At 38.1% G+C, this 24,634-nt stretch overlaps 1 protein-coding gene across 1 annotated transcript; it reads right to left on the bottom strand.

Annotated features, from left to right (window-relative positions):
• Positions 1 to 9,628: 9,628 nt before the first annotated feature.
• On the bottom strand, positions 9,629 to 10,549 carry LOC119520614 (olfactory receptor 7A10-like). The gene has a single exon (XM_037818576.1). The coding sequence runs from the start codon at positions 10,547 to 10,549 to the stop codon at positions 9,629 to 9,631; it is 921 nt and encodes a 306-aa protein (XP_037674504.1).
• Between the last annotated feature and the right edge of the window lie 14,085 nt (positions 10,550 to 24,634).

Raw genomic sequence — 24,634 nt, forward strand, 5'->3', positions numbered from 1 at the left:
TCTCACTGATATAAGCTAACATGAATGAACAATCTCTGAGAATTCAGTGTAAGAACATAGGTAATCAGAGGATGGTAACTGGGCAGAGATTGGGCAATTGATGATTAAGGAATACAGAATGTTCAAGTAAGGCTCATTGTAAATGTTCCTAGATTGTAGGCTCTTACAGCAGTCACATCTATTTCTGAGTTTTAACTCTTATTTCTAAATTCTGAGATGCTGTGCTCTGTGTGTAACTTGGTAATTCCCTCAAACATTGGGTAACTGTGTGACACCTGAGGCTCAGAGTTAGTATTTGTAGCTCAGAAAATCAGCATTACTCCATATAGCAACTGTTAAAGAAGGCACCAGCTCTGTTCTACAGCTTTTGGGGGTCCAGCATGTGAACTTTGTAGGCAGACCTTCAGTTATCAATGTGTGACTCAATAAAGAATTTCTCATTTTCAGTCGTATTTTGGTGCCTCACTTGAATCATCTTGCAGGGGATCCCACTAGTGTAATGTGGACAGGGCCCAAGTATCCTAGAGGGGTGGATGCCATCTCCAGTGGGTTCCACAGGAACAAAGTGCTTGTCCTTCCCCTAATTTATTCATACTGACATTATGGGGCAAGGAGGCACATCTGGTTGATGTTCTTGAAGAGGCTATTGCCTTTGGGTTTGGGGACTTAGCTGGCATAGGAGCTCTCTAGAGGATTTAAGTTTCTGAAGAATACAGTTAGTGAGTGAACTTTTATAGAGTCTCAGATAGGAATCTAGGTATTCTTCAGGGCTTTGGGGACTGCTGTTGACTTCAGCTTATACTGTGACCATTTGTCATATCTAGCTGAAGCTTTCATAGAAGCAACCTCCAGGACAGCCTCTTAACTCTGCTTGAAATCTTAGCTACTGAAACCCTACTTTGCTGCCTTTCTTTCCCCCTTTTGGTCAAAAAGGCATTCTCAATCCCTGTATGCCAGGGTCAGGCCCATTAATGGAATCTGTGTCCCATATATCCAGGGAGACTGACTCATCTGGGAGGCCCTGTCCCACATGGTGTGTGTGTGTGTGTGTGTGATGCATTTATTTTCAAAGTTGGGCTTAGAGAAAGTCCACATTTGAGCAAAAATAGAGGTTCTCTGAAGGTGACTCCTAGGCATAATTACAGGTGGGCTTAGCCTCCCCTTTACAACCAAAAGTTTCATAAGAGCAAGCCTCAATATTGAGGGCTTCACTTATAAAGTAGGGAGTTCCAAGATTCACATAGCATATGTTCTGCAGACAATAATCCATCCCTGTCTCACATTACATCACTTAGTTGTACAATCCTCATCACTCTCCATTTTAAACAATTCTCATGACCCAAAACACTCCATAGCTCTTTTCAGCCCTTAATTATTTGTCCCTAGTATTTCTGCCATACTAGTAAGGTATTCCTATTAATTATAGTCCCTAGTATGCAACAGGTAGATGTTTCCCTTATGCCATTCTGTTGTTAACTCTCTGTACCAGTGTCATACCTTAGAAGTATTTCATGCAAGCACCTACCTATATTTGTAGTGCTGATCTCTGGAATATATGCCTTTAAATAACCCCTTTTAATCCTGAGAATAACTTTTTAAAAAATATGTTACTCACACAGAAAAGCATATTATAAATATTCAGCTTGCTGATTTTTTTTAAACTGAGTACACCTATAAAATGAGAACACTAGGAATTTCAATGTATTTGCTTTTTTCTAGGCGCCTTCCCATTTTCAGAAAACCTCTGTCCTGATGCTAACTTATAACTTCATTGTGAAAGTTTGTGCAGTTTATATAAATCAATTATCAGTTGTATATTATTTTGTGAGGGCTTTATTTCTCTGACTTTATCTATATTTTTGGATATGGTTGCAGACCAACCATGGTCACTGGTACATAGTAATTCTTTGCATTGGTATATTTAAGTTTATGGATCACCCTTGCTGGTGATGAGAATTTGATTAGTTTCCATTTGGGGCTATCACCAATAATGTTCTTTTCAACATTGTGGTCTGAATGCTTGATATGGTGGGGAAGGGTGGGAATGCTGGCTCTCAAGGCAAATTAAAGATAAACACTGCCATAAGCAGAGGTCCTAACTGATAGGAAGGGAACCTGTGTTACTCAAGGTTCTCAAGGGAAACAGAACCAAAAGATGTAAGTTTTGGAGCACTTGAGATTATTGGAGTTTCCACTCCAGGATCTCCAAAGAATTAAGCATCAATTCACAGATGACAGAAATTGAAGTCTAATGGAGACTGCCCTGGAGAATTTCTGACTTGTGTCAGATATATGGACCCATTTCCCTTTCAATTTCTCCCTTCTAGAATTGCAGTGTCTATCCTCTCCCTCTTCCACCACTTATTTTGGAAGTAGAGAATCTGTTTCCTTGTTCCACAGGTCCATAGATGGTGAGGAATTTTCACTCAGGATGGAGTACACTCATAGCTGATTTTGTGAGGCTTTCTACTTAGAATTGTCAATGAAATGACTTAAAGCTTTTGGGATATGGTGATGGGGTGAATGTATTTTTTTCAACTTTTAAGAAGACCACTTGTGCCAGTTTGTATATATTATGTCCCCCAGAAAATACCATATCCTTTAATGCAATCTTGTGGGGGCAGATGTGTTAGTGTTGATTAAATTGGAATCCTTTGATTGAGAGTTTCCATGGAGATGTGACTCAATCAACTGTAGTGAAAAGTTTGATTGGATAATTTCCATGGAGGTGTTACCCCACCCATTCAGTGTGGGTGTTAATTGGATCACTGGAGTTGTATAAAGGAATTCAGACAGAAGGACCTCAGAGCAACTGAGAGGGACATTTTAAAGAGAAGCTGCATCATACAGAGACATGTTTGTAGATGAACTTGAAAGCAGACTTGTGCTACAGAGAAGTAAGAGAGGACAAATGCCCCAAGAGCAACATTTTGAAGAAGGCACAGGAGCTGAGAGAGGAGCTGGAACACAACCCAGGATCAGCAGATGCCAGCCACATGCCTTCTCAGCTAACAGAGTTTTTTGGACACCATCAACCATCCTTCAGTGAAGGTACCCTGCTGTTGGACACTATGGCCTCAAGACTGTAACCATTTAACCAAATAAACCCCTTTTATAAAAGCCATTCAATTTCTGGTATTTTGCATAACAGCAGCATTAGGATACAAGAACACCACTTTACTAAAGCCTTGGGAAATTTTGATCATGGCACCTCTAGATCAAACTGTGTTGGAGGATAGGAGGGTTACAATGATACTTGAAAAACATCCAACCAGGGCTGGATGTAAACAGGGACTTGGGTTTGAGTCCATTTTATAAATATGGAGACTTAAGGCAAAAGAGGGAGCACTTTGTTTTCCTTAGACCTCCACATACAGAGGTATTTTGAATAAGATGTCAGTTCTTTTGTTGGGTAAATATCTGTTCTAGTTTGCTAATTCTGCTGGAATGCAAAACACCAGAAATGGATCGGCTTTTATAAAGGGGGTTTATTTGGTTACACAGCTACAGTCTTAAGGCTATAAAGTGTCCAAGGTAAGTCATCAACAAATGGGTACCTTCACTGGAGGATGGCCAATGGCATCTGGGAAACCTCTGCTAGCTTGGAAGGCACATGGCCATTGTCTGCTCCAAGTTCTGGTTTCAAAATGGCTATCTGCCAGGACATTCGTCTCTAGGCTTCAGCTCCTCAAAAATGTCACTCTTTGTGGTGTGTTTGTCCTCTCTTAGGTTCTCCAAAAATGTCACTCTTTGTGGTGTGTTTGTCCTCTCTTAGGTTCTCCAGAGCAAAAGTCTGCTTTCTAAATTCATCTCCAAAATGTCTCTGTAAGCTGAAGCTCCTCTCTCAGTTCCAGTGCATTCTTCAAAGTGTCCCTCTTGGCTGTAGCTCCTCTTCAAAACATCCCTCACAGCTGCACTTCATTCCTTCTGTTTGTCAGCTCATTTATATGGCGCCACTGATCAAGGCCCACCCTGAATGAGTGGGGCACAGCTTCCATGAAAATTATCCAATTAGAGTCATCACCCACAGTTGGGTGGGGCACATCTCCATGGAAACACTCAAAGAATCACAATCTAATCAAAACTGATAATGTTAACACAAGATTACATCAAAGATAATGGTGTCTGGGGGGACATAGTACATTCAAATCAGCACAATATCAAATGTCGGAGTATTTGGTATTTCATAGGAAGCCTGGGGGTTTGGGTGCTGGTTCACTTGCAAGGCTGAGAAAACTTAGTCACCCTGGGTAACAACACCAGAAAGGAAGATGTTCAGTTAGGTGGACAGGGAATTTCCCATTCTTGGTCTTCCTTGTCTTTCTCTTCCTTGTCATCTCCACCATCTGGGTGATTCTTCACTTTTTGCATTGCACCAGGGTTCATGGTGGGTGGGTGTCCAGCTTTATTCTCTGGCTTCCCTTTGGGAGGCAAAGACATGGAGTGATGGGGGGTCAGAGGGGCTAGGTCTGTGCAGTTCCTGAGCAGGAAGGACTGGGAGTGGGAGTGCAAGGTGGGACCCATGGAGAGAGGCACTTGGGGGGTGGGCCAGCTAGGGGGTGCATGGCCTGCCTTGGGTAAATGTATTTTGCAAGAAGGAAGAACACATATATTTGGGGGTCCAGAGCAAAGACTGTGGTGGACTGAAATACATACATCCTTAAAAGACACATTCTTACACTTAATACTTGTTCCTGTGGGCATGAACCCATTTGTAAATAGGAACCTTTGAACATATATTAAGCTAAATTGTGGGCCCATTTGTGAATAGAATCTTTTATTTAATTTTCAATTTTTATTTTTTAAACCTTATCAAAAAATTAAAAAAAAACATTTCAAACAAAATGAAACAAAAGAATAAGAAAAGCAAATAACCTAAAATAAATACATTGCTTCCAACGTGTTCCTACAGTACCACAAGAAAATAAACAAACCGTAGTCAATCCTGAGCATTCCCATATCATTAAGATTACCCTCAATATCTTATCTACTCTTATTAGATTATCATTCTCCTTCACAAGTTGCTGTCTATCTCTAGGTCCCCTACATTCTACAATATAAGACAGTTTACATTTTTCACAGAGCGCGCATTAGTGGTAACATACAATATCTCTGTTTTTGTGTCTGGCTTATTTCATTCAGCATTATGTCTTCAAGGTTCATCCATGTTGTCATACATTTCATGAACTTGTTCCTTCTTACTGCTGCATAGTATTCCATTGTGTGTATATACCACATTTTGTTTATCCATTCATCTGTTGAAAGACATTTGGATTGTTTCCATTCTTGACAATAATGTGAGTAATGCTGCTATGAACATTGGTGTGCAAATATCCATTCGTGTCACTGCTTTCAGATGTGTATGTACTGAAAAGTGAAACTGCTGGATTGTAGGACAGCTCGATATCTAGTTTTCTATGGAACTGCCAAACTGTCCTCCAGAGTGGCTGCACCATTATACAGTCCCACCAGCAATGGATAAGAGTTCCAATTTCTCCACATCCTCTCCAGCATTTGTAGTTTCCTATTTGTTTAATGGCAGCCATTCTAATTGGTGTGAGATGGTATCTCATTGTGATCTTGATTTGCAGCTCCCTAATAGCTAGTGAAGATGAACATGTTTTTCCTGCATTTAAGCCATTTGTATTTCCTCTTCAGAGAAATGTCTTTTCATATCTTTTGCCCGTTTTATAATTGGGCTCTCTGTGCTGTTGTCATTGAGTTGTAGGATTTCTTTATATATGCAAGGTATTGCTCTTTTATCAGATACAAGGTTTCCAAATATTTTCTCCCATTTTTGTTGGCTGACTCTTCACCTTTTTGACAAATTCCTTTGAGGTATAGAATTTAATTTTGTGGATTTTCCATTTATCTACTTTTCTCTTTCATTGTTTGTGCTTTGGGTGTAAAGTCTAAGAAGTGACTTCCTAATACAAGTTCTTGAAGATGTTTCACTACATTATCTTCTAGGAATTTATGGTACTGTCTCTTATATTGAGATCTTTGATCTACTTTGAGTTAATTTTTGTGTAGGGTGTGAGGTAGGGGTCTTCTTTCATTCTTTTGTATATGGATATCTAGTTCTCCCAGCCCCATTTATTGAAGAGACTGTGGATTTGGGATCCTTATCAAAGATCAGGTGACTGTAGATCTGGGGGTCTATTTCCAAATTCTGAATTCCATTCCATTGATCAATATGTCTATCTTTGTGCCAATACCATGCTGTTTTGACTATGGTGGCTTTTTAGTGAGCTTCAAAGTCAGGAAGCATAAGTCCTCCCACTGGGTTTTTCTTTTTTAGAATCTTTTTGGCAATTTGACGCATCTTTCTCTTCCAAATAAATTTGTTAACCAACTTTTCCAAGACTGAAATTAGGTTGCTGGAATTTTGATTGGAATCGTATTGAATCTGTAGATGAATTTTGGTAGGATTGACATCTTAACAACATTTAGCTTTCTGGCCCATGAACATGGAATATTTTTCCTTCTCTTTAGGTCCTCTTCTATTTCTTTCAGTAAATTTCTGTAATTGTTTGTGTAGAGGTCTTTTACATCCTGGGTTAAGTTTATTCCTAGGTATTTGATTTTCTTTAGTTGTGATTGAGAATGGAATCTTTTCTCAAGTGACTCTTCAGGTAGGTCATTTCTAGTGTATAGGAATACTGACTTATGTGCATTCATCTTGTATCCTGTCACTTTGCTAAATTTGTTTATTAGCTCAAGTAGCTGTGTCATTGATTTCTCAGGGTTTTCCAAATATAAGTTCATATCATCTGCAAATAATGGCAGTTTTACTTCTTCCTTTCCAATTTGGATGCCTTTAATTTCTTTGTCTTTCCAGATTGCTCTTGTTAGCACTTCCTCCACAATGTTGAATAACATTGGTGACAGTGGGCACACTTGTCTCCTTCCTGATCTTAGAGGGAAGGCTTTCAGCCTCTCACCATTGAGTAATATGCTGGCTGTGGGTTGTTCATATCTGCTCTTTATCACATTGAGGAAGTTTCCTTCAATTCGCACCTTTTGAAGTGTTTTTATCAAGAAAGGATGATGTATTTTATTGAATGCTTTTTCTGTATCCATTGAGATGACCATTTGATTTTTCCCTTTTGATTTTTTAATGTGCTGTATTACATTGGTTAATTTTCTTATGTTGAAACATCCTTGCATGCCTGGAATGAACCCCACTTGGTAACGGTGTATGATTTTTTAAATGCACCTTTGGATTCTATTGGAAAGTAATTTGTTGAGAAATTCTGCATCTATATTCATGAGAGAGATTGTCCTGTCGTTTACCTTTCTTGTAGCATCTTTACCTGGTTTTGGTATTAGAGTGATGTTGGCGTCATAAACTGAATTAGATAGTGTTCCATTTTCTTCAATTTTTTGAAAGAGTTTAAGTAAGGTTGGTGTCAGTTCTTTTTTGGAATGTCTGGTAAAATTCCACTTTAAAGCCATCTGGGTCTGTGCTGTTATTTTTAGGAAGATTTTTAATGACTTCCAATTACTTGAAAGAAATACCTCTATCTTCTTCAACAGTGTTGAGATTTCATGAATACTAAGCTTCTTCTCAAAACTCTTGAAGAGATTTCTTTTTCTGAAAAGAGCTATCTGCTTAAAGAAAATAAACCATGCAGGTAAACATTGGAAACAAGAGCTTTTTGCAAAGACTCAGATCTTCCAGGACAGGATTCTGGGGATTGATATATCAACTTGTTGGATGTGAAAATAAGAATGATGCTACTTATTTCTTTTGGGTAAATGTATATCACCAATTTATGAAAAGCATTGTCAAATCTGTTTCACAGTATATTTTTTTATACCCATCCCTAAAGAAAGTGCTGAGAGAAGATTTTGCAAACTTCCTGGTTTATGTGATAAAATATTCTGTTGAGAATCATAATTCAGTGAATGTGGAGTGAGGTACATCTTACAATTTCTCTCAAAAGATTTCCAAAAAAATGACCAGTGGGTGATTTTTAATTCTCAAATTATGGCACAATCAAAAACAAGATATTTTCCATGATTGCATGAATCAAGTCATTTTTGTCTGTAAATTACAGTTCTAATGTTGGTGTGACTCAAAAGCAGAGTCTGACAACCCTTTTTAGGTTCTAAAGAATTGGGGTAGCTGGTGGTGGATACCTGAAACTATCAAACTACAACCCAGAACCCATGAATCTCGAAGACAGTTGTATAAAAATGTAGCTTATGAGGGGTGACAATGGGATTGGGAAAGCCATAAGGACCAAAAACCACTTTGTCTAGTTTATGGATGGATGTGTAGAAAAGTAGGGGAAGGAAACAAACAGACAAAGGTACCCAGTGTTCTTTTTTACTTCAATTGCTCTTTTTCACTCTAATTATTATTCTTGTTATTTTTGTGTGTGTGCTAATGAAGGTGTCAGGGATTGATTTAGGTGATGAATGTACAACTATGTAATGGTACTGTAAACAATCGAAAGTACAATTTGTTTTGTATGACTGCGTGGTATGTGAATATATCTCAATAAAATGATTATTAAAAAAAAAAAAAAAAGCAGAGTCTGATCCTGTCAATTAATACATTGCAAAGTAAAATGAATTCAGATCTGTGCCAAAGAATATGAAGTGAATAAAAGGACACAACAAAGTCACTTATTATTATTATTTTTTTTTACAAAACTGGACTTTAACTCTAAGCAATTTCTAAACCCAAAGTACCACTCTGGTTTCCCAAGCAAAGAGATGCCTCTGGGTTCAGCTGATGAATGAAGCATTAGCCTTATTCTCCCTCACAAAGAAGAGTATATCTACATAAAATCCTGATTTTTTTTCCCTAATAACTGGGATTAATATTTGAAAAGACATGCTGGCAATGGGAAAAATACACCTGTGACATTTAAGGATATGTAAATGAGGGCTATTATTGTAGGAAGTGTCAATAAAAATTTCCTGAAAATGTTCCTGCCTATGAAAATAATTTTAAAAGAGCAAATTTACATTGCTGGAAGAATCACAGAGAGTAGTGACCCCATAAGCCATTGAAGAATCAGGGGATGTATTGTTTATTACATCCTTACCTTACTTATGCTTGGTCTGTGCAGGAAAATGTCATATATCATAGGAAGAATGTTGATTACTGAAATATAATTAGATGGTAAATACAGTTCATGATGTGATCACTTTCTGGGGCTCCTTAACAGAAACCCCATCAATGAGGACTCACTGTTTTATAAGTTTAATGATTTTCACCAAATACTTATAATACAAAAGCAGTTGATTTCATGTATCAGGGATTGCAAACACACCTTCATCCCTCCAGCACTTCATGTAATATTATATATACCCCCTTACCTGCATTAAATATTTTACTACTCAAAATGCAGACAGAAGATTGCCTTCAATACTGAAACAATGAAATACAATGAAAGAAGTCAACTTATTGAAAAAAAATAAATGGAATGAAAAAATGATTTTGATGTATAAAAATTAAGAGATAGGATTGTAGAAATTAGGCAAATAGCAGATTATCTTTCTGTACACAAATAAGAATACCTAGACTTCGATCACACAATATTTAACCTATGTTAGTCATGAGCAAATACCTAAACTTGAAACAAAGGATACATTTATAGCAGAATATCTCTCAGCTGAGGAGTTTTTTAAAGGCATGCTTTAGGTCCTTGTTTCTAAGACTGTAGATAAAGGGGTTCAGCATGGGAGCGATCACTGTGTACATCACTGAGGCTACTGCTCTTTCCCTTGAGTTTTGGGTAGCAGCAGAACTAAGGTATACTCCAAAAACTGTGCCATAGAACAGGGACACAACTGAGAGGTGAGACCCACAAGTGGAAAATGCTTTAGACTTGCCTCCAGCTGAGGAAATTCTCAAAATGGAGGATACAATCTTACAGTAAGAGAAAAGGATCCCAGTGAGTGGAATAACACCCATAAGTCCAGATGCAAAATACAGCACTACATCATTGAGGAAGGTGTCAGAGCAAGCAAGGTGGATTACCTGATTAAGCTCACAGAAGAAGTGGGGGATTTCCAACTTGGGAGGAAAAGACAATCGCAAAACCATTAAGCCATGTAAAAGAGAGAGCAGAGCACTGAATAACCAGGATGCCAACAGCAGAAGACCACAGAGCCAGGGGTTCATGATAACCATGTAGTGCAGGGGGTGACAGATGGCCACGAAGCGGTCATAGGCCATCACAGCCAGGAGGATGTTGTCTAATGCTCCAAAAAGCATAAAAAAGTACATCTGGGTGAGGCAGTTTATATATGTTATCATTTTGCTCCCTGTATGGATATTCACTAGCATCTTTGGGACGGTGGAGGAGGTGAAACAGATATCATTTAAAGACAGGTTAGAGAGGAACAAGTACATGGGTGTGTGCAGGTGTGAGTCAGAGATGGTGGCCAGGATGATGAGCAGGTTCCCAATGAAAGTGACCAGGTACATCATCAGGAAGAGCCCAAAGAGGAGGGGCTGTACTTCTGTATCTTCTGAGAGTCCAAGGAGAATAAACTCTGAAACACGTGTTTTGTTTTCTGATTCCATGTAGCTGATGAAACTGCTGGAAAAAAGCCCAGAGCAATGCATATTTAGCCATCATCAGTGACCAGCTAATTTACACAAATGCTATCATTTGTATGGCAAACACATTAATTATTCCTTATTATATACTTACAGATGTAGGGCACTCTATCTGCCAATATCAAGGGAAACAAATTCAGCTGCTACTCCAATATGCTGTTGCTGACTAGCCATTCTTCCCCCAAAATGAAGATATTTTCCCAAGGCAATAATTTCCACTACAAATGCTCTTAGATTTTACTCATATCAACAAATAATCTTGAGCAGTCTTTTTGTACTATGTGATGAAGAAGTTGGTATAATGGATATTGGTATGGTAGCACAATATTTTGAATGTAATTAATATTACCAAATTGCACACCTGAAAATTGTTTGAGAAATTTGAGTTGCATTTAGGTTACTACAATAAAAATTTAAGTTAAATAAATAAATAAATAAATGTATAAATTAAATTTTTCCTTCCTAATTGATAGGAAGACTCTATATTGCTAAGATGCCATTTCTTCCCAACCTGACATACACATTAATCAAATCCCACTCTAAATGCCAGCAAGTAATTTTGTGAATATTGACAAATTAATACAAAATTTCTATGGAAAGACAAAAGGTGTAGAGAGCCTAAAGTATACAGAGGAAATAAGAAGTTGCAGGACCCATACTACCTGATTTCAAGTCTAACTATAAAGACACAAGAATCAGTGCTGTGTTTGTGAAATAGCCACAAAGACTAATGTTAAGAGAACTCAGAAATAGACCCACACGAATGCAGTCAATTGATTTTTGACAAAGGAGCAAGAGCAATTCAATGGAGAAAGTAAGGTCCTTTCAACAAATGCTGGTAGAGGAACAACATGCACATGCAAAACACAAAAGGAGCTTACACACAGATGGCAAACATTTTGCAAAAACTATAATCAAAATGAATTCTTTTTTCTTGCAAAGGGTTTGCAGCCAGGACACAGGTGTCATGAAAACCATTGCTATATCTTAAGCCAAAGTGGGAATGTAAAAGACTCATATCAACATTGTCATTATTCAACATGTAGATTTGGGCAAGTCCACACTACTGGCCAGCTCATCTGCAAGAGATATGAGGAAATCATCAAGGAAGTTACCACCTTCATTTAGAAAATTGGGTACAATTTGTGCAAATTTCTCGTTGGAATGGAGCCAAGAGCTAACATGTCTTGGTTCAAGGGATGGAAAGTCACCTGTAAGGAAGGCAATACCAGTGGAACCACACTGCTTGAAGCTCTGGATTGCATCCTGCCACCCACTCATCCGACTGAGAAAGCCTTGCATCTGCCTCTTCAGGATGTCTACAAAATTGGTGGTATAGGTACTGTCCCTGATGTTCTCAAACCAGGAATAGTGGTCACCTTACTCCAGCCAATGTTACAACTGAAGTAACATCTGTAGAAGTGCACCATGAAGCTTTGAGTGAAGCTCTTCCTGGGGTATTGTGGACATCAATGTCAAGAACGTGTCTGTAAAAGATGTTCTTTGTGGCAATGTGACTGGTGATGGCAAAAATGACTCACCAATGGAAGCAGCTGTCTTCACTGCTCATGTGATTGTCCTGAACCTTCCAGACCAAATCAGTGTTGGCCACGCATCTGTGCTGGATTGTCACATAGATCACGCTCCTTGCAAGTCTGCTTGGATAAAGGAGAAGATTGACCTCCATTGTGGTAAGAATCTGGATGATGGCCCCACATTTCTGAAATCTGGTGATGCTCCGTCATTGATATGGTTCCTGGCAGGCCCATGTGTGTTGAGAGCTTCTCTGACGGTCCTCCTCTGGGTCATTCTGCCATTCATGACATGAGACAGTTGCTGTGGGTGTCATCATGGAGTTGGACAGGGAGGCTGCTGGACATGGCCAGGTCACCAAGTCTGCCCAGAAAGCTCAGGAGGATAAATTTATATTATCCATAAAGCTGCTGCCCAGTCTTCATCAGTGGTGGAAAACAGTCTCAGAACTGTTTGTCTTTATTGGCACTTAAGTTTAATAGCAAAAGACTGGTTAATGATAACAATGCATCATAAAACTTCAGAAGGAAAGGAATGTTTTGCAGACCATTTGTTTATGTGTGGCAGCTTCAAGATACTAATTTTTAAAACCAGTACTTTTTTAAAAATTCAATTTTCTTGAGATATATTCACAACCATACAATCATCCTTGGTGGGCAACCAACCGCCCCCAGCACCATCACATAGCTGTGCATTCATCACCACAATCTATCCCTGAACACTTTAATTATAACAGAAAGAATCAGGATAAGAATAAAAAAAGAAAAATAAAAATGTACACCCCAATCATCCCCCCCATCCTACCCTATTCTTCATCTAGCCTCTGTCCCTGTTTATCTACTCTTCCATGCACACACTGGACAAAGCGAGTGCAATCCCCAAGGTTTTCACAATCACACTGTCACCCCTTGTAATCTACACTGGTACACAATCATCTTCAAGAGTCAAGGCTAGTGGGTTGGAGTTTGGTATTTTCAGGTATTTACTTCTAGCTAGTACAAAAAATCATTACTTTTAAATGGAAACAATGACCAAAAAATCTGTCACAGAATTTTAAGACCCATTAAAACAAAGTTTAATGAGAGAGAAAATGAATTTACTTAAAACTAAAACGCAAACTATAAAGCTAACAGAATAAAATATAGAAGAAAATCTAGGAACCCACAGTTTGGTGATGAGCTTTTAAATACAGCAAACAAAGCAAGACACATGATGGGAGAAAATTTATCAGTTAGACTTTTAAAAAATAGAAATCCTCAGCCCTGTGGAAAACATTCATAAGAGAATTAAAAGAAAAAGCACAAATTTGGAGAATATATTTTGAAGCCACATATCAGATAAATGATTTGTATCCAAATATACAAAGTTGTCATAAACCCCAATTTAAAAAAGGGCAAAAGATCTGATCAGAAACCTAACTGAAGAAGCTATACAGTTGGCAAATAAGTGTGCAAAAGATACTCCACATCACTCATCATTAGGGAATTGCAATATTAAACCACAATGATATAGCATCACACACCTCTTAGAATACGTAAAACCTGACAATACCAATACATGGTGAGCGTGGGGTGCAATACAGACTCTCATTCATTGCTAGTGACAATAAAAATTGGTGCAACAAGAAGTCAGTCTGGCAGTTTCTTTTAAACTAAACATAGTCTCACCACAAGATCCAGCATTCAGTTCTTAGGTATGCAGCTGTTTGAAAAGTTAAGTCCACACAAAACCCACAAATGAAGATTAGAGAGTTTTACTTATAATCTCCAAATTCTGAAAGCAACCAAGATGTCCTTCAGTGGTTGACCAGGTAAATACAATCTGATGTATGTATATGACAGAATATTATTCAGTGATAAAAAGAAATAATCCAGCCAGCCACAAAGGTCAAGGGTAAATCTTAAATGATGGTGACTAACTGAAATCAGTCTAAGCATGCTGGATGAGTAAAATTTCAATTACATGACCTGATGGATCAGGCTAACAATAGAGGCAACTGAATGATCACTGGTTACCAGGGGATTGTGTAGACGGGAGGAGGGTTATACAGGCAAAACACAGAGAATCCACTGCACCGGGATTTCAGTGCCACCTCAGGATATTGCAGTGAGTCCTTTCTATGTCTCTTGCCCTATTTATATGTAATCTCATTGACATAAGGAAAAATGTCTTACTGATTTCTTTATTCCAAACATAATATTTAGTGCCCACCCTGAAGGCTTAAAGAGCTTCATTGTATCCACAATCAAGCTTTTTAGCTAGATAGGACTGTGTGTGAATAAACTTTATCTGTTTTCCTTTTGATGCCCCTAAATTTACAACCAAGAAAAGGGGTTCCTGGACTCATAATGCACTCCCCCCACTATGGTAAAGATTCTGTGACTCACCCAGAATTTTTCAAAGCAGGGTCAGAGGTAACCAAAGCAGATTCTTCCTTGAATGAAGGAAGAAATTTGAATCTCTGCTCCCATAAAAGGCAGGGAGATGGGAGCAATCATGAGGTCTCTAGAAGACACAATTGTGTTTTCTCCTCACCAGAGATTGGTAAAGTAGATTTAGAATAGTGTAGGTGAAGCATTTAGAGCTTCCATGCCTTAAGGGATTTAATTCCCATGGGCCAGATGAATGGTGTATTCTTTTGCATATCTACTCCTGGGGATATTGAGTTCTCTGGAGATAAGTAAGAAAAACACAAAGCAAACTTGTGCCAATTTTGATGCTTTGGAGAGAGCTTTGAAGCCTCATGTTTGCCTCTTGTCCCAGTTGACTCCTTCCTCCCAGCAGGAGGCCACCTGTCTTCAGGTGTGGGCTCTAGTATTGAAAGGTCTCCCATAAGGATTTCTGTATCTCTGATTCTAGAGAGATCCTGGGGTACACTAAAACACCTGCCTCTGATCTGTCTCCATCTGTGATGTATCCCATTCATGGGAATGCCCTCTCAATGGTATTTCCTTTTCTTTCACTACTGTGCTTTTCTCCCCCATCATTAGCAATATCAGTTCAACACTGTTCAACATTTGTTTTATCAGTCATTCAACAAATATTTACTGAGCAATACTGTATGTTGAGCCCTATACTATGGTCTGAGAACTGATAAAGAGAAAGATATTTTACTCTCACTGAAACAGTCTAAACAGGCCAAGAGACATGATAAATAAATTAAATACATTAGCCTAAGTTTGTCCTGCATCCTGGTCAAGTGCAATTTCATATTAATGAGAATGGTCTCCATTTCTGCTAAAAAGCTCTTGGTACCCTGATAGGGGTTACATTCAAATGATAGATCACTTTGGTTTTATTGGAAGATTAGAAATATTAATCCTTATCTAAGAAAACAGACATCTTGCTATTTACTTAGTTGTCTTATTTCCTTCAGCTGTGTTTTGCAGTTTTATGTGTAAAAGTCCTTCTTGACTTTAGTTAAAATTATCCCTTGGTATTTTCTTCTTTATATGATATGGTAAATGGAATATTTTTTAAACTTCCAGTGAGTGATGTACATTGCTGGCATATAAAGGATAACCACACATAAACCTTGTGCTTACACTTGGCTGAATTCATTCATGAGCTCTAGAAGTTTTCTTGTGGATTCCTAAGTATTTTCTATATAAATAATTATGTCATCATGAATACAGACAGTTTTATTCTGTCATTACCAATTTTGATGCTGTTTATTTTGTTTCATTGCCTAGTTTCTTGGGAAAGGAATTCTAGTGCAGCATTGAAAGCAGTAGTGAAAGCAGGCATCCTTGTCTTGTTACTGACCTCAAGGGGAAGGACTTCACTCTTTCACCATTGAGTAAAGACTAGCTGTATTTTTATGTATATCACTTTCCATTCTTTTTATTCTGAGTGTTTTTATCATGAAAGGGCATTGGATTCAGTCAAATGGATTTTCTACATCAGTTAGGATTCTGTGATTTTCCCCCGCATTCTGTGAATGTGATGTTTTACCTTGACTGATTTTCTGTGAAGCCATCTGGCCCTGGGCATTTATTTGTGGGAAGCTTTTTGATGACTGATTGGATCTCTTTGCTTGTGATTGGTTGGTTGAGGTCTTCTGTTTCTTTTCTGGTCAGTCTAGGTTGTTCATATGTTTCCAGGAAATTGTCCATTTCTTCTACATTATCCAGGTTGTTGCCATACAGTTGTTCATAGTATCGTCTTATAATTATTTTAATTTCTTCAGGATCTGCAGTTATGTCACCTTTCTCATTCATTATTTTGTTTCTATGGGTCTTCTCTCTTTTTGATTTTGTCAGTCTAGCTAGGGGCTTGTCAATCTTGTTGATCTTCTCAAAGAACCAACTTTTGGTGTTATTTGTCCTCTCTATTGTTTTTTTTGTTCTATATGTCATTTATTTCTGCTTTAATCCTTGTTATTTCTTTTCTTCTACTTGGTTTAGGATTGGTTTGCTGTTCATTTTCTAGCTTCTTCAGTTGATCCATTAGTTGTTTGATTTTGGCTCTTTCTTCCTTTTTAATATAGGTGTTTAGTGCTATAAATTTCCCCCTCAGTACCGCTTTTGCTGCATCCCATAGGTTTTGGTATGCTGGGTTCTCATTTTCATTTGTCTCTATATATTTAGCAATTTCTCTTGCTATTTCTTCTTTAACCCACTGATTGTGTAAGAGTGTGTTGTTTAACCTCCAGGTATTGGTGAATTTTCTAAGTCTCTGATGCTTATTGACCTCTAATTGTATTCCATTGTGGTCAGAGAATGTGCTTTGAATAATTTCAATCTTTTTAAATTTATTGAGCCTTGTTTTATGTCCCAGCATATGATCTATTCTGGAGAAAGTTCCGTGAGCACTTGAGAAGAATGTGTATCCTGGTGATTTGGGATGTAATGTTCTATATATGTCTGTTAAATCCAATTCATTTATCAGATTGTTTAGGTTTTCAATTTCCTTATTGGTCTTCTGTCTGGTTGATCTATCTATAGGAGGGAGTGATGTGTTGAAGTCTGCCACAATTATTGTGGAAACATCAATTGCTTCCTTTAGTTTTGCCAGTGTTTCTCTCATGTATTTTGTGGCACCTTGATTGGGTGCATAAACATTTATGATTGTTATTTCTTCTTGTTGGATTGCCCCTTTTATTAGTATGTGGTGGCCTTCTTTGTCTCTCAAAACATCCCTGCATTTAAAGTCTATTTTATCTGAGATTAATAATGCTACACCTGCTTTCTTTTGGCTGTAGCTGGCATGAAATATTTTTTTCCATCCTTTCACTTTCAGTTTCTTTGTGTCCCTGTGTCTAAGATGAGTCTCTTGTATGCAACATATTGATGGTTCATTTTTTTTGATCCATTCTGCGAATCTATATCTTTTAATTGGGGAGTTTAATCCATTTACATTCAACTTTATAACCATGAAGGCATTTCTTGAATCAGCCATCTTATCCTTTGGTATTTCTCATATATATTTTTCCCTCTCTCTATTAATATCCTTTATTGTACCCATACTGAATCTCTTTAGTACTGTACCTTTCTCCATGACTCTCTCTCCTTTCTTTGTATCTCTGTCTGTAGGGTCCCTTTAGTATCTGAAGTAGGGCAGGTCTCTTGTTAGCAAATTTGCTCAGAATTTGTTTGTGAAAAATTTAAGCTCTCCCTCAAATTTGAAGGAGAGCTTTGCTGGATAAAGTATTCTTGGTTGGAAACTTTTCTCACTCAGAATTTTAAATATGTTATGCCACTGCCTTCTTGCCTCCATGGTGGCTGCTGAGTAGTCACTACTTAGTCTTATGCTATTTCCTTTGTATGTGGTGAATTGCTTTTCTCTTGCTGCTTTCAGAACTTCCTCCTTCTCTTCCATATTTGACAGTGTGATCAGAATATGTCTCAGAGTGGGTTTATTTGGATTTCTTCTATTTGGAGTTTGCTGGGCATTTATGATTTGTTTATTTATGGTGTTTAAAAGATTTGGGACGTTTCCCCCAACAATTTCTTTGAATACTCTTCCTAGACCTTTACCTTTTTCTTCCCCTTCTGGAACACCAATGAGTCTTATATTTGGATGTTTTGTATTATCTATCATATCCCTGAGGTCACAAACAGTTATCTGCATGCCAATGTTCATAGCAGCTTTATTCACAATTGCCAAGAGATGGAAACAACCCAGATGTCCTTCAACAGATGAGTGGATAAATAAAATGTGGTATATACACACAATGGAATGCTACACAGCAGTAAAAAGGAATGATGTCGTGAAACATATGACAACATGGATGAACCTTGAAGACATAATGCTGAGCGAAATAAGCCAGGCACAAAAAGACAAATATTATATGCTACCACTAATGTGAACTTTGAAAAATGTAAAACAAATGGTTTATAATGTAGAATGTAGAGAAACTAGTGATAGAGAGCAATTAATGAAGGGGAAACAATAATCCAAGAAGAACAGATTAGCTATCGTGGGTAAATTTTACATTCTGGGAATGCCCAGGAATGACTATGGTCTGTTAATTTCTGATGGGTATAGTAGGAACAAGTTCACAGTAATGTTGCTATATTAGGTAACTTTCTTGGGGTAGAGTAGGAACATGTTGGAAGTAAAGTAGTTATCTTAGGTTAGTAGTCTTTTTCTTACTTCCTTGTTTTGGTCTCTTTGAAATGTTTTTTTATTGTATGTTTTTTTAATTTTTTTTTATACAGTTGATTTAAAAAAAAAGTTAAAACAAAAAAAAAGGAAAAAATATGCGGGGCCCCCTTGAGGAGCTGGTGGAGAATGCAGGAGTGTTGGCCTGCCCCACCGTGATGGTTGCTGGCATGCTGGCAAACATGGGGGACTGGTGGTTTGATGGGTTGGGCCCTCTGCCACGGGATTTGCCCTTGGGAGGACTGTTGCTGCAAAGAAGAGGCTGGGCCTCCCTATAATTGTGCCTAAGAGACTCCTCCTGAATGCCTCTTTGTTGCTCAGATGTGGCCCTCTCTCTCTAGCTAAGCCAATGGGCAGGTGAATTCACTGCCCTCCCCCCTACATGGGATCAGACACCCAGGGGAGTGAATCTCCCTGTCAACATGGAATATGACTCCCAGGGAGGAATGTAGACCCAGCATCGTGGGATGGAGAACATCTCCTTGACCAAAAGGGGGATGTGAATGGAAATGAAATAAACTTCAGCGGCAGAGAGATTCCAAAAGGAGCTGAGAGGTCACTCTGGTGGGCACTCTTATGCACAATATAGACAACCCTTTTTAGGTTCTAATGAATTGGGGTAGCTGGTGGTAGATACCTGAAACTATCAAACTACAACCCAGAAACCATGAGTCTTGAAGACAATTGTATAAAAATGTAGCTTATGAGGGATGACAATGTGATTGGGAAAGCCATAAGGGCCACACTCCCCTTTGTCTAGTTTATGGATGGATGAGTAGAAAAATAGGGGAAGGAAACAGACAAAGGCACCCAGTGTTCTTTTTTACTTTAATTGCTCTTTTTCACTTTAATTAATATTCTTGTTATTTTTGTGTGTGTGCTAATGAAGGTGTCAGGGATTGATTTTGGTGATGAATGAACAACTATTTAATGGTACTGTGAACAATTGAATGTATGATTTGTTTTGTATGACTGCGTGGTATGTGAATATATCTCAATAAAATGAATATTAAAATTTAAAAAAGCAAGAGAGAGCTAAAACCAGAGAACCAAAGAACTAATGGAACAACTGAAGAAACCAGAAAATGAACAGCAAACTAATCCTAACCAAGTAGAAGAAAAGAAAAGAAATAACAAGAAGTAAAGCACAAATAAATGACGTAGAGAAAAATAACAACAACAAAACAATAGAAAGAATAAAAAAAACCAAAAGTTGGTTCTTTGAGAAGATCAACAAGATTGAAAAGCCCTTAGCTAGACTGACAAAATAAAAAAAGGGAGAAGAGCAGAATAAACCAAATAATAAACAAGAGGGGGGACATTACTGTGGATTCCAAAGAAATTGAAAGAATTATATGAGGATACTATGAACAAGTGTATGCCAACAAACTAGATAATACAGAGATAATGGACAATTACCTAGAAACATGAACAACCTAGACTGTCCAGAGAAGAAATAGAAGACCTCAACAAACCAATCACAAGCAAGAGATCCAATCATTCATCAAAAACTTCCCACAAATAAATGCCCAGGGCCAGAAGTCTTCACAGGGGAGTTCTACCAAACTGTCCAAAAAGAAATGATACCAACTTACTTAAATTCTTTCAAAAAATTGAAGAAGAATGGTACACTACCTAAATCATTTTCGTGAGATTAACATCACTTTAATACCAAAACCAGATAAAGATGCTACAAGAAAGGTAAACTACCGGCCAATTTCCCTAATGTATATAAACACAAAAATTCTCAACAAAAATACTGGCAAATCGAATTCAAAGTCACATTAAAAAAATCATACACCATGACCAAGTGGAGTTCATTCCAGGCATGCAAGGATGGTTCAACATAAGAAAATTAGTCAATGTAATACAATACATTAACAAATCAAAAGGGAAAATTTAAATGACCATCTCAATAGTTGCTGAAAAAGAATTTGACAAAATCCAGCATCTTTTTTTGATAAAAACACTGGGTAAATTCAGTAGTCATTTCCTGGCACCCTTCCATGCAAACTTTTAGAAAAAACGCATGCTTTCTATGAGAAAATTAATTGTTTAGAGTAGGGGAAGTCAGAATAAACACAGCCAGGTCTAGGAAAGACCAATTAAACTCAGACACAGTTGAAAGCAGTAACAGCCCTTACCACTTACCCTGTACCATAATAATGCAGCCAGTGTCAAAGGGTGTGTATGGGAAACAGAAGCAAAGTCTCCTTCCACCCCTGTGAATAGCTGGATTTCCAAGAGAAGAAGACGATACAGTAGCAGTATTGGTGAGAAGGTCTGGGAAAGCAAATCTGCACCATCTTCCATGGGGATCAACTTTCTCATTTTCCCCTCACTTCCAGATCACCCTTGGCAGAAGAATTGGAAGCAACCACATAGCTCTGAGATACATCATCCAAACTGAGGATACATCTCTGTTCTATCTCCTTTAGTTTCCAGAATGCAGATATTTAGTATTTATCATTGATCTAGCAGAAACAAAGTCAATGAACAACAAAAAAATATCACTTGAATGAGCCAGAGAAGTTGTGTTGTGCCGAAGGAAAGAAATGTTCTGGCAAGGAATGCTTTATTGCAGTAACTGCAGGGACATAGGGAAAGATCAGATATAGAGAAAGTCTACAAATATAAATCTGTTTTTTTTTTTCTTTTTTGGTCTAATTTCTGTTTCTGGAGGGGGCTTTTGTTTCTTTTGCAGTCAATTTTCTTTCAGTTTCACTTCACAGGAATTTTAAATTTTCATCATGATATTCCTCAACCTTAAAGGTGCTGTGTGATTCATTTTTTTTTATAGCTAAAACATTTTTTTATTTCCTCTTTTAATACATGGTTAGTACCAAATTAGATTTTTTTTAATTAAATTCAGTTTTATTGAAATACATTCACACACCATACAATCATCCATGGTATACAATCCACTGTCCACAGTATGATAACATAGTTATGCGTTCATCACCACACTCTATCTCTGAACATTCTCCTTACATCAGAAAGAACCAGAACAAGAATAAAAAATAAAAGTGAAAAAAGAACACCCAAATCATCCCCCCATCCCACCCCATTTGTCCTTTAGTTTTTATCCCCATTCCTCCACTCATCCATACACTAGATAAAGGGGGTGTGATCCACAAGGTCTTCACAATCACACTGTCACCCCTTGTAATCTACATTATTATATAATTGTCTTCAGGAGTCCAGACTGCTGGGTTGGAGTTTGGTAGTTTCAGGTATCTACTTCTAGCTATTCCAATACATTAAAGCCTACGAGGTGTTATCTATATAGTGCATAAGAATGTCCACCAGAGTGACCTCTCGACTCCATTTGAAATCTCTCAGCCACTGAAACTATTTTGTCTCATTTTGCATCCCCCTTTTGGTCAAGAAGATACTCTCAGTCCCATGATGCCAGGTCCACATTCATCCCCGGGAGTCATATTCTGCATTTCCAGGGAGATTTACACCCCTGGAAGTCGGGTCCCACATAAGGGGGAGGGCAGCGAGTTCACCTGTCAAGGTGGCTCAGTTAGAGAGAGAGAGGGCCACATGTGAGCAACAAAGAGGTACTCAGGGGGGAGACCCTTAGGCACAATTACATGCAAGTTTAGACTCTCCTTTGCGGTAACAAGCTTGTATGATTCATTTTTAAGTATGGTTGTGCTATTGTATATATTTTAAGGATCCTCTTTAATTTTCTCAAACCTATTAAAAATAGCTGTTCTATGATCTGTGCCTGAATAATGTCATTATCTGGTACAGTTAAAGGCTTGTTTCCACCATCTGCTTTTCTTCTGCATTTTAGTCATTGTCCCTTGTTAGAACTTATGGTGATATTTTTACTGTGGTCTGTTTAATTTGATGGGCCATATTTTTGAGAATTCTTGGAAGCTGTTCTAGTTTGCTAATGCTGCTATTTGCAAAACACCAGAGATGGACTGACTTTTATAAAGGGGGTTTATTTGGTTACAAAGTCACAGTCTTAAGGCCATAAAGTCTCCAAGGTAAGGGGATGAAGGATGGCCAATGGTATCAGAAAACCTCTGTTAGCTGGGAAGGCACGTGGCTGGCATCCGCTCCAGAGTTCTGGTTTCCAAATGGCTTTCTCCCAGGATGTTACTCTCTAGGCTTCAGCTTCTCTCCAAAATGTCACTCTCAGTTGCTCTTGGGGTATTTGTCCTCTCTTAGCTTCTCTGGGACAAAAGTCTGCTTTCAACGGCTGTCTTCAAACTGTCTCTCATCTGTAGCTCCTCTCTCAGCTCCTGTGCATTCTTCAAAGTGTCCCTCTTGGTTATGGCAAGCTAGCTCCTTCTGTCTGAGCTTATATAGTGCTCTAGCAAACTAATCAAGGCCCATGCCAAATGGGCGGGGCCACACCTCCATGTAAACTATCCAATCAGACTCATCACCCACAGTTGGGTGGGTTGCATCTCCATGGAAACACTCAAAGAATTACAATCTAATTAACACTAATATGTCTGCCCACAGAAGATTACATCAAAGATAATGGGGTTTTGGGGGACATAATATATTCAAACCAGCACAGAAGCCTTGAAAGAACAGGGAGGGTTTACATTTTGCTTTATTTTGCCATGACCAGGTCCTGACCACTTACGTTAAGCTTTCCCCCTAGAGTTTCTAAGCCCATACAGGTGCTGTGGTTTCAGGCTACACCCTGGCTTGTCATTCAGAGAGTTTCCCCACCATGTAGCTCTGTGATCAGGGCAGGTGTTTTCTTGATACCCATTTTTGGTTAGTGTATTCGTACATTTTTAACCTTTAGAATGTCACTATAATTCTAAGGTTGACTCATTTATTCAAGAAGCCCTTACTGGAGTTTTCAGGTATGAGATGTTTGAGTTTCATCTTCATTTGAGACCAACTTCAATAATATAGAATCTCATGTCCTTCAGTATTGACTGACTTCGAAAACTGCAGCAGTCATTTAAACTCTGCTACCCAACCATGTCCCTATTATTGTTTATTTAGTGGCTTTATCAACACCTAGCTGTCAGGCAAGCTCAGAAAGGAATTTGAAGTATGCCCTGCATAACTTCCACACTTAACACTAATAACACTGACCAGGAGCACATTGGAAGAGTACAAAGGTAACTGCAGAAAATGACTGGCTGCAATATACAGAATGATTCAACTTCTATGGCTACCATGACCTCCTGCTGCTTAAGTTTCTCTTTGGCCAGTATTTGCACAGTGCTCAAGTATCTTCATATTTTGTTCCCATTCACATCCTTTCCTTCCATATCTCTGACCAACCTGCAAAATAATTAATGCTACCCATAAATTAGTTTAAATTAATACTATTGTCCACATCTCCTTGGAGGCAAAAAAAAGCAACCAAGTATACTTCTCAACTTTTTTCCTCCCTCAGAAGATTCCCCTTGCCACTATTCTTCAGCATGACTACTGGGTCAGGATGTAGTTCTGCATCTCACTTTTTTAATAGTACAAAAGTATCACCATGTAACACTAGGCATAAGACAAGCATGTGTCTAGATATCCATTTCATCTTGTGTGCAATTTATTATTGTTCTTAAATATGATAAATATTCAGGAATCTTTTCAACCCAGAATTTGTTCTTCTCTAGTCAGCTGATCAAAGGGAACTTGCCATTAGACCATTAGTATAAGTTGAGATGCTTACGAGCTGTGAGGCTGCACCATTTATTCATCTAACTCACTTGTGCTTCAGTAGCAGCTCAAACCTGATCGTTTGGTCACTGCTTTCCTGGTAGTGTTTTTATGTATGCCCTTATTTATGTTTTTTGTGGGCAGGTCAGATTGCATGATATGTGGATGGCCCAAAGTTAGGCAGATTTTGACTATAGGGTCCAGTTATGTCAAAAGCTCTTTCTGTCATGAAGAAGAGTTGTCTTCAAATTGTAACATAAC

This window comes from Choloepus didactylus, chromosome 25 (genome assembly GCF_015220235.1).
Source record: "Choloepus didactylus isolate mChoDid1 chromosome 25, mChoDid1.pri, whole genome shotgun sequence".
Classification (NCBI taxonomy): Eukaryota; Metazoa; Chordata; class Mammalia; order Pilosa; family Megalonychidae; genus Choloepus; species Choloepus didactylus.

What these genes read in the sequence shown, in the direction of transcription:
- LOC119520614 (XM_037818576.1), bottom strand. Translation starts at nt 10,549, where the DNA reads ATGGAATCAGAAAACAAAACACGTGTTTCAGAGTTTATTCTCCTTGGA.